General features: G+C 39.1%; 1 protein-coding gene across 2 annotated transcripts; it reads right to left on the bottom strand.

The window, feature by feature from the left end:
- Nucleotides 1-3,782: 3,782 nt before the first annotated feature.
- On the bottom strand, nt 3,783-9,451 carry LOC141148519 (uncharacterized). Of its 2 annotated transcripts, none has more exons than XM_073636054.1 (3): nt 9,052-9,451; nt 5,720-6,709; nt 3,783-4,154 (listed from the first exon to the last, which is right to left on the bottom strand). In XM_073636054.1, exons 2-3 carry the CDS (start codon nt 6,472-6,474, stop codon nt 4,076-4,078), a joined length of 834 nt encoding a protein of 277 aa, XP_073492155.1. In that variant the 5' UTR covers nt 6,475-6,709; nt 9,052-9,451; the 3' UTR covers nt 3,783-4,075. The 2 variants fall into 2 exon arrangements, with proteins under 2 accessions (XP_073492155.1, XP_073492154.1); XM_073636053.1 differs by having other exon boundaries at nt 5,720-6,695.
- Nucleotides 9,452-11,448: the final 1,997 nt, after the last annotated feature.

The following is an 11,448-nucleotide window of genomic DNA, read 5'->3' as shown; positions in this document are numbered from 1 at the left end:
CGTCAAAATAGCCACATGATCGAGAGCCTGTCCTGTTGGCTTCCGATCATAAACATAGAATGGGAGCTTTCTGTGACAGCTCAGTCACTGTGCTGGGGCCCACCCGTCCTGCTGCCACACATATGTAATACGTTCTTGGCTAGAGGTTAATGTTGTCTTGGCAGAGGTAATGTCCTGCATGTAGGAGGGGCTTCGTGGTTGGCTAATTTTGACAAGCAAGCACAAGAACCTAATCCCCGTTCCAGCCCTGTTAGAACACGATCCCACCTGCTGAGGTCGACTCCTCCGCCACTTTGCACCCTGCTCCTTGCCGTAGGCCTCCTCCCAACATTCCCGGCCAGGTATTCTAAGGTTAAGTTGGTTTTGGCACTAGGAGTTAGCTGCTGAGTTGGTTGTTGGATTGTCCCTTGAGAAGAGAGATTATTCTTTGAGGTGAGGAGTTTTTTTGGAAAGATGTAGTTAGCTGGATATTGCACAAGGACCTGTCCCCTAGGTATGAAAGCACATGGACTTTTCCTGATGGGAATAGGGACTGTAGAATCCCTCTGCAGGAAGAATGCAGGGACTAGGTTGCACTATGGATTTGCGCTCATGCCTTGGCCCAGCCCTCTTTACTACTCTCATCCCGAGATTGCTGCATTTAGAGACTTTCATAACTTTTCTCAAGCTGTGTCACCATATTTACTATGGTCATCTGTATTCTTTTTAGTTTGATAGTAAAGAGGAAAAACCTTTATTATCTGTGTGGTCCTGAGTTAATCTGCTTCACTGGGGGACTACTTCTTGGCATGGATTTTTGCAGGGAACATTGGGGCAGGCACTATAAGGGAAAGGTTTGGGCCAGAGATGGAACTGTATTGTGGCCATGCCAGACTGGGTTACCTCTAGGGTCCCCTAAGGGGTGTAGTCTGTTTGTCTGTCTCTCCGTCTATAGTGGACACCTTAGGTGGGTTCCACGCTACCAAGGACTAAAAGTTACTACAGGTTGACCCTCAAAGGTAAAGAAAGGATTGTTACTTCTTCCCATGTGCCCCACTTTACTATAATGTTAAGTTTGACTTCTACCCAAAACGTATTTTCTATCTTTGGACTGAATGAGGAACTTGTGTCTGTCTCCCTGTTGAGGACATCCACCCTCACTATCTGGCCGTTGTCATCAGAACAGGAAATGAAAGAATCCAAATTTTACAGATGTCACTGAAGCAAGAGTAGAGCAGTAGAACTCCTCTTACATTCTGTTGGGCCACTGGGACAGGAAGCAAGGGTAACGCTCAGTGTTGGCTCAAATTCTACTTTCAGTGTGCGAGCCATAAGAAGAGTTTATCTTCATAGTGTGCCAGTTCTATTCTGTTTGCCAGTTTATTGAAAATATAGATTTACAGCATGAATTAATCAGAAAAGTTCACTTCCTTAGCTTAAAATATTATTATAGAGGATTTCACAGAAATTATACTGTATACCCATTGTTCATTACAAACAGTTTCATTCAGTCTCCTAAAATAAATGTCTGTGTTCCAAATAGAGTTGCCTTTCATTACTTATAGTGGTATTAAACCCCACAGCAAAAATCGAATATATTGTAGCTTATCAGTCCCTAAATATGGTGGTTGCATTGTTTTTCTTTCTTCAGCATTCTTGGTCTTCTTATCCTTTATTTTTACCTGGTGATCCGGTCACTCGGTCAGTAGCCCGCTTCCTGTCTCACGGTGTCCCCACTCTGGATTGAAAAGCAACAGGGACACCTTTGGACAGCAGCATTGGCTCCTGCTGCTGTCAATCACAGCCAGCGAGACAATGAGGAGAGAGCGAGGGCAGATCTGAGCCATACTTTGTGAGTGAATATACAATGCCCATTCAGGGAGCACAGCCTCATTCTCTATGGAAATCCCCCAATGGAAATGTACACACTAAGGCCCCATTCACGGGTTATTCACGGGTTTATGGGTTATGACTGAGGCCTTATAGGCTGAAACGCTTCAATTGTCTTAATCTGCGTTTGTTCACTGTGGCTATTCAATAAAATGAAGAAATTTTAAGAGCAACAACCGGAGTGCGGATCATTTTTTCTACATTACTCTACTCAGCCAGCGACAGTGGATAGAGCACCTGGAAGCTCTGCTATCTATATGGTGTATGGGTAGTACCACTGACTTTTCTGTTTATACTAAGGCCCCGTTCACACCTGAGTGTTTTGTAGCTTGAAGCTGTCGGCTGTGAAAAAACATCAAAGCCTTCATGGCCTGTGGGAAAATGCGAAGATTTATCTACCAAGAGCTTCTTTGAAATCTTGCCATCTTCCATATTCTGGTGCATGAAGAAGTCTGAGAGGTGGGGAGATAATTTAATTTAGGATGGCTGACTAAAGCCGGCCATAGATGGATTGAATCAGTTCAGCAGGGATCTGTTGAGATTCAGTCCTTCTATTCAGTCCTTCTATCGGCAGGTTGGTTGTATCCAAGTCGATCCAGTGATTGACTTGGGTACAACCAATCTGTTGGATTTTGTACATGTGAATGCTGCTGGCGGCTGTAGCCACTAGCAGTAATCATTGTGTTCTGCCAGCAGGGAAGGCTCCTTGCTGGCAGAACACAATAGCGCTGCAGGAGGAATTCCCCCATCAACAAAGACTATGTTGATGGAGGAATGGAGCAATTTTCTTTCCTTCTACCACAGGTGGAAAATCAAATCATCTTTAGACAAGCTGCAATTGTTGACTCTCACAAAGGAAAAGACAGGCATTGAAATCCTCACCACGATATCCTCTTTAAATTAATTTTTATCATCTCGCAATTGAGTTCTCCACTTTTTACTATGTCCCTCATTGTCAACGGTATGAAGGTGTGGTCAAGACTATCACAGGCTGGAAGAAGCAATAGGATTGCAATCTGTCACATGGACATTTTGAACACAAATTCCTGTTGTAAGAAAATGTCAGATACGTTTATAAGAACACATAGGACATTCAGGAGATGGATAGTAAATAAATAAATGTAGCGCTATGTGTAAAATTATAAATATAAAGTGCAAATCTCTAAAATAAATAAATCCTACATATAAATGATTAGTCCATAAAATGAAAAAATTAAGAAATAAAACATGAAAAACTCTTCTTGTGATCAGTGTATCCACACAATTCCACCACAGTGATTGTTCGTCCTCAAAAGGAGTGCACACCACCACCAGTAAAAATGCACGCTCACCTCCCAGATGAGTCAAAACTCATATACGGCTCTCCCCACGAGCTCTTTGCTCTCACTTCCTCTTCCCAATCATTGGTGGACAATCCAGGTGGCTCTTTTCTTAATGGTAACTCAGCTCATTAATATTCAAAGGAACAGATCATCTCCCAGCTTGGCTCAAGATTCCATGAGTTCAGGACATGTAAATAATAAGTATAGAGACCATAGTGTTCTCCTTTTGAGTCTAACAAACTCACCCCTGGGTATATTATAATTTTGTTGGTTTAAAATAGAGCAAAGAGCTCGTGGGGAGATCCGCATATGAGTTTTGACTCATCTGGGAGGTGAGCGTGCATTTTTACTGGTGGTGGTGTGCACTCCTTTTGAGGACGAACAATCACTGTGGTGGAATTGTGTGGATACACTGATCACAAGAAGAGTTTTTCATGTTTTATTTCCTCATTTTTTCATTTTATGGACTATTCATTTATATGTAGGATTTATTTATTTTAGAGATTTGCACTTTATATTTATAATTTTACACATAGCGCTACATTTATTTATTTACTATCCATTTTGAAACTAGTGTGGTGTACCACTTGGAAAGTTTAGAAGCTGTGCACGTTTATTATTAGGTTATCTTATTTAAACATCACAACATTTTTTTTACTTGCGGCGCTGATTGTTTCATGTTATAATTTGCATTCAGGAGATGGGTTTCCTTGAAATGTGCATTGTTGATAATTTCCATATGGTCACTATTTATACTCAGACTAGATAGCTTGTGTCTTCCTCACATTCACATTCAACAACATCAAATTTTTTCAAGAAATACGAATGTCTTTCTCTGACTGAAGGAGATGTTTTGAAGGCTTTCAGGACCTTCTGACACGACTTTACTCTTCGTAAACATGGAGATTCTGTATTGGTCCATTTGTGTTTGTGATGTTATCACTTCTAGAATTCCGAGTTTCTCTGTAAAAAAAAAAAAAAAAAAGACATAATATAACCTCTAGAATAAAATATTCACTAATTATTGTAAATAAATAAGCAATTTGCTCATGAGGATACAAAGTTTACTCCATTACTTATCCTACAAAGTAAGTGTCATTTCAGAAGGAGAAACAACTTTTCCAATTTCATGTTTCTAATAGCTATACACATGTTCAAATAAAATATGATCTATGCTGGTCTAGCTCAGGGGTCTACAAACCTTTTAAACAAAAAGCCGGTTTTATGTCCTTTTGGGAGGCCAGTTTTATATCATTATTGGTGTCAGTGGGAGGAATATTGTCTCAAGGGCAAAGGCAAGTAAAGGGTCGCATCTGGCCCTGGACCACAGTTTGGAGACCACTGCTCTAGCTCATTGCTCATTTCTCTTTTGAGCTACTCTATATGTCATGATATGGCAAAAACAGATATGGGCTTCTATACTATGACTCTCCTTGACTCCCAATGACCTTCATCGGACACCCCCTAGCTACTAATACCTACAGTACCTTCCCCATGCTCCATAGCCACATAGTTTGTCTGTTAGAGCCCCAAGTCTGATTCTTGAGCTTACATGGAGCTAATGACCTGCCTTTTCACCTCCAACATTATAGTGTGGTTAGGCATCTGACCCCCTGCCTCTTCTTCCCAGGAGGTATTGCTTGGGCCTTATAAGCCATTCACCACGCTTTAAGATGTATCCATTTCCCGTGTCTCCCTATAGCACAATATGGTTCTACCCACTGACTCTTACATCACTAGTTTTGCCCTCCAAAAAAGTTGAATTAAAAAGTGGCAAATTACAGGAGACAACGTTCCATATTGTAGCATTAGATGTTACACAAATCTCCTGAAACTGAATCTCAAATCTGAAGGAAAAGTTAAAGGAGCACCCTGGCAGTACTACTATATATATTTTATTCATTATCCAAGCTACACTAGTAACATACTAGGCAGTGGACTGAACCATAGCCTGCAATGTGGGACACGGGTTTCCAACACACCCATAAGCTTTAGATGCTGAAGATTCTACTGATGCTTCTATCCCTTCTAGAGCAAATATTGGCTGTGATGCAGGTGGCATTGAAAAAATATAAATGTACCTTCTACAACATCATTGTGTACATGTTTGTATCCAATGAGAGTGACCCTGATTTACTGAAGGAACAGAGTCAAGACATTTGAGTGCCATGTACCACTGTGAGCCCAGCTTACAAATGGCATGCAAACAGCGGGCTGAGCTCACACAGGAAATAGGTAGAATGACACCAGGAACAGGGGGAGTTGAAAATATCTAAAATTAATTGTAGTTCCACTTTAATCTGAAAGTAACTAGAGCACTGGAGTTAGTTGAAAAATGATCTGTGGCTGAAATTTAAAAAAAAGAAAACTGACTTTGACCTTCCTCCAATACGAACCTCAAACAATGTACCGACATCTGAAAACTGCCACATTTCCTATTAAAAAACGACTTCATTTACTGCATGTACTGAAAGTGAGATCATGGATGCCCACTTGTAATATATTACTATGTTCAACCAATCTGTTACCTATTTTGTGGCAATAATGATGACTCTTCCACTTGAGTATGAGCAGTTGGCATTATGAGCTGTGGGTGTGTTAGCATTGTTTCCAGGGCTTCTGATGGTGAGTCAAATGTCAAACTTGCTTGTGATGAATCCAGTGACTGGTTGGGCAGTTCCTTTGTCTCTTCTTGCCCCAATATCCTTTCTGGGTGTTTCATTGATACTTTTGACATAAGATGATGTTCTACCACTATTAGCAACAGTGACGACTGGGGCTTTTCTAATAACACAAGATGCTGTTCTTCTTCCACTATTACTAACAGTGGCTTCTTTGGAGACAGCTGTCCTACCAAAGCTAGTTCTGTCTTCCTTTCTGAGGGTGGAGGCGATAGTGGTGGAGGTGATGAAGGTGGTGGAGGTGTTGGAGGCAATGAAGGTGGTGGAGGTGATGGTGGTGGTGGAGGTGATGAAGGTGGTGGAGGGGATGGTAGTGATGGAGGTGGTGAAAGTGGTGGAAGTGATGAAGGTGGTGGAGGTGATGAAAGTGATGGGAGTGGTGTTCTTTCTAACAGTGGAGAAAATGACTCAGTTGGTGGCTTTCTTTGTTCATTTGATGGTCCCGAATACCTTTCTGTTTCTGATGATGGTTTGTAAGAGAAGGAGTCTACTTTGTCCTGATGTTCTGGTGAAGACTGTTGGGGCAAGGAAGGCCAAATAGGCAATTCTAACTGACTGCTTTTGACCCCTATCAGTAACTTCGATGGGCATAGTGACTCCATCTGTGGATGCGACTCATGTGACTTTGATTACAGAGGTGGTGGCAAGGATTCCATTGGTATCCCTAATGGAGTCTGTGAGACAAATGACTGAGTCAGAATTTCCAATGGAGGGGCAGGCAATTCGGTAAGAGAGATGTCACTGATGTATTTAATAGTCTGCAAGAGGCTTGAAGATGGCTCCAACTGCATGGGAGTTACTTCATGGGATGCAGATACTGAATCTGTAATATATAAGCTTTAAGATATTACAATGCTTAATCTAAATATGCTGCCAGACTATTCAACATAACAATAAAAGAGCAAAAATCTCCCCATGCTCTGTTTGACAGATGTTAGGCAGGAATCTAACGACTGGAAAAACACGTTCTAGTTGGGAACAAAAAGAAGAAGGGAAAGTTTAAGACCTTTATTGCTGTTAGTGCCTCCATGTGGGAGATATCCCCTCAATTCATATCTAGGTAAAGAGTGACAAGAACTGAAATTTCCTCTAAAGGCAGCTTTCAAAACCTGACAGAAGTTTTAACTCTTCCACACTCTAGCCATATAAAAAAAAGTTTTGGTTTGAAAAACGCTTTAAGTTATTTCAGACAGCTTGAAAAAACAAGCTAATAATAAAAAAAAATACAGAATAAATTTCAGTAGCAGACCCATGTTAGAAGATTTGTATTAATTTTGTATTAATGTAAAGAGCTGCGTATTTTGACTGCGCTATATAAGTACCTGTAATGAATAAATAAAATAATACATGCTTTGTCCGAAAACAAACAAACAAACCAATAAATAATGAACAAATGTAAAACAGTAATAAAAAGCAGTAAAAATAATTGCTAATAATAATATTAATGCTGCTTCTACTACTGCTACTAGTAATAATAATAATAATAATAATGACAATTATTAGGTATTATTATTTTTTTCATTATTATTATTACTACTACTACTACTACTAGTATTAATAATAATAATAGTAACAACAAAACAACAATAACAACAACAATAATAATAATAGTATTAATAACAATTATTATTATTATTATTATTTACAAATTATTGTGTATTATTATTATTTTTTCATTATTATTAGTACTACTGCTACTAATAATAACAATCATAATAATAACAACAACATCAACAGCATAAAAACAACAACAATAATAATAATTATTATATACAAATTATTGTGTATTATTATTATTTTTTTCATTATTATTAGTACTACTACTGCTACTAATAATAGTAATAACAATAATAATAATAATAACAACAACATCAACAACATAACAACAACAATAATAATAATAATTATTATATACAAATTATTGTGTATTATTATTATTTTTTCATTTTTATTAGTACTACTACTGCTATTAATAATAGTAATAACAATAATAATAATAATAATAATAATAACAACAACATCAACAACATAATAACAACGATAATACTAATATTATTAATAATAATAATGATGATATTATAAAAATAAATAAATTAATATACATTATGTATTATTATTAGTAGTAGTAGTAGTAGTAATAATACTAATAATAAAATAGGCAATTTGGGATGACATTGATATGTCCCTCCACATAAAAACTGTAGCTTTTGTTTGGTGTAAATATATGCATCTTTGTCATTCCATAGAGGGAATTTTTCAAATTTTTTAGGCATTCCAAAAGAAGACATAGAAAGGGGGAGGGGCCTAGTAGATTTCTACAATTCAAATCGGGAAATCCAGCCGCAGGTAATTCCCTTACAATGGTTTCCCATGCTGTTACATTTATAATAGACATAGGTTGCTCAAAGTCACAGAACACAACGTTTATTCGGTTATTTATTTTCTATTTAACAACCAAGGAGGGGGAGGCTCTTCATTATTCCATTGCCAAAGCCGACCACATCTATAAGACCTTGTAGGACCTCTGCTCCCCTGACAGGCACCTATTCAATAGATAACATTCCATTGCCAAAGCCGACCACATCTATAATACCCTTGTAGGACCTCTGCTCCCCTAACAGGCACCTAGTCAGTACATAATGGGTGACCTCATTTACTGTTTCGGAGGCACAGAGTTATCTCTACCCATCTATGTTTTATCAGTAATATTGCCATTTGCTAGTGATGCAGTGGAGAGGTTGTCGCCCAATTGGGAAAAAGCCATTTTTGTATTATTTAATATTTTGGCAAGTATATTACTGGCTTATAATAAATAAGCCTTTATTTTGCTACCAGAGCAGATTTTTGCAATCATTCTCTCATACTTCATTGTAAATCTCAGATATTGAGAACAATACTATAAGGGGTATAACATCAAGACCTCCAAAGCCTTGGGTGCCATTTCCTGTGCCCTGCTTTCTACCTTGTCTCTTGCTGCAAAGACCAGTTATAGGTGGGGGCAGTGGCCACTTGTTTGTACCTTGTCTACCAACAAGTTTTTGCTGGATTTAACTTCATCAAAAATTCTTCAAATGCAAATACTACAGAGCAATGGGGTATATTTTTAGAGGGAAAAAAAAAAAGCTAACCGCATCCAAAAGGCTCTAGAAAAATCTAACATTATCTTAAATGTACCATACCTTTAAAAGTCCTGGGTGGCTCTTCTACGACATCCCACAGTTTGACTCAAGGCGACTTTGAGTCCGTCTCTTCTATCGCAGGTGGATGTTCAGCCCTTTGTAGAGGAAGTTGTGATGCCCAGATTATAAACTGTGTCTCAGCATGAGTCTAGGTAGGGGATGGATTTCTCCAGTAATACAGGATTGTCTGCTATTCACTGTTTATTCTGCAATGTATTGAATTCTTCTAAAGAAGACTGCATTTACCATGAAAAGCAATGTGAGTAAAAAAGTTACAAAAAAACAGCTTTTGTCATTGCACTTCTAATGAACTCAAAGTCAACCTGGACCTATGGTTAGGTTAATCTGCTTATATTTTGCCCTCCCTGGTTCCTTCCTCCCCTTTTACTAATATGCTAATAACATTTTTGAATGAAACCTTTCTCTATTTATTACATATTTTATTACACGCATATGGGTTTGAGCTTTGGGGTGCACACCCTAATGCCATAGGCTGTGCACACCTATGATCCTGTCCCAGAACTCCTCCCAATATCACCTAGCCCTGATGCAAGCAGTGGGCTGTCTCTTGCGAGGAGTTATGCAAATATCAAAAGCGTACGTGATGACGTATGACCAGACTAAATTAAGGAAGTTCATAGCCAGTAGCCAATAGCTGCCGTAGCATGGCTTTTTGTCTAGCATACAGACGAGCGGACTTTTCGAAGGGACTCAAGTTCGACGGATAGATTTAAAACATGTTTCAAATCTAAGTCCGTCCAACTTTTGAGCAAACAAAGTCCGCTGGAGCCCACACACGATCGAATTGTCCGACGAAATCCCGTCCGCCGGGCAAAGTCTGCCGTAAAGTCCGCTCGTGTGTACGCGGCATGAGTATATTTATTTATAAATTAGAATATCCAGACACAATCCAACTCATATCTGGGGTTTTAGATCCCCTTCATCAGGACTTCAAAATCTACAGCTAAAATGTACTTAAAGCCAAAACTATTGGTAATTTTTGAATGAACTAAGAAAAGCTTAGAACCCCTGTCAGGTTTCCATTGCTTGGAGGAATGGATAGGTAGTGCTGTAATCCTAGAATTTCCATGTTGGTGTTGCTATCCAAAGGCATTGCAGTGGTGTTGGAACTGGGTGTCTGCACTCTGGGCTGATGCTTTATACACACCAAAGGATCTCCACGGTTTCCTTGGTTTGGGATTCAACTAAATGGATCTGAGATTGAAGATCACCACGAGTTAGTAGTCCAGATAGAAATGTATTCCAATGGAAGATCAAGTGTGAGACCATATACGACCGCGTAGCCTTGATAAGCAAGTGAGTTTTGACCCCCAAAATGCATTGAACCTTTCGTAATGGTCTTCTACATGATCTCACATTCTAATAAATAGAATACATTTCTATCTAGACTACTAACCCGTAGAGTGGAGCTTCAATCTCACGTCCATTTAGGTCTTTATTACTATCTGTGCCCCCATTTGGAAGAATCACCCTCTCCTAGTGACCTTTGTCACTAGGAATGATGGGAAAGCCAACATTTTACAGTTATAACTGAACAAGAATAGTGGGGAATAGATTAAGAAAATCTAAAATTTTCAGACGTCACCAGAGCAGCTATATAGGAGAAATGTCCCAATGGGGACACTTGTCCTGGTGACAACTAAGACAGGGATTCTCAACAATGGTTCAATGAAATGCTAGGGTTCCACCAGAGGTTGCTAGGGGTTCCTTGAGCTGTTCCAACTGACACCATTGATCTTTTTGGCTATCTGTAAGGGGGTATTTCTTCCCAATGACCACAAGTGTAAGGAGCATTCTTCACACTGACCATCACACTAATGTATCATGGTAGATATAGTCATTTTTAGCAGTGGTTCACTGAGACCAGAAGATTATTTTAAGGGTTCCTCTGTGTTGAAAAGGTTGAGAAAGGCTGCTCTAAGAGGGGATTTCCTTTATTTTATAGAGATTTTTTCTTACTTTCTGTGGTGTCTACAGGACAGGAAGTGAAGGTAAGTCTTCCACATGGGACACAGAGGGAAAAAACTTAACAGGGATTTTATCCCTTCCCCATATTCACAACTAAAATAGTATTGGCTTTAGGCTTGGTTTACACCTAAAGGCAATCCAATCAAGCGCACAAATGCATTTTCAGCCTTTTCCTGCGCATTGTGTGTAGGGCAGCCCATTCATTTCAATAAAACACAGAAAAGAAGTCCCTGCCTCTTCCAAAAACACGTTGCACAGCTTCTCGTGCTCGAGAAATCACATGCATGGGCGTTCCATTAACCATTAGCCTCTGCAAGTCTGCTAAGGGGCATTATTATGCCTTTTGGAAATGCTTGCAATTTTGTGCATGTTCCTGACAGCATAGATGAGAACCTAATCTTAGATATA

Source organism: Aquarana catesbeiana, linkage group LG06, assembly GCF_042186555.1.
Source record: "Aquarana catesbeiana isolate 2022-GZ linkage group LG06, ASM4218655v1, whole genome shotgun sequence".
Taxonomy (NCBI): Eukaryota; Metazoa; Chordata; class Amphibia; order Anura; family Ranidae; genus Aquarana; species Aquarana catesbeiana.
The sequence above is the reverse complement of the archived record's forward strand: the minus strand, read 5'-3'. Positions and strand labels throughout refer to the sequence as shown.

What these genes read in the sequence shown, in the direction of transcription:
- LOC141148519 (XM_073636054.1), bottom strand. Translation starts at nt 6,474, where the DNA reads ATGGAGTCACTATGCCCATCGAAGTTACTGATAGGGGTCAAAAGCAGT. An exon ending in TCATTATTGCCACAAAATAG is followed by an intron (nt 4,155 to 5,719) that starts GTAACAGATTGG and finishes TTTTTTTTACAG; the next exon opens with AGAAACTCGGAATTCTAGAA.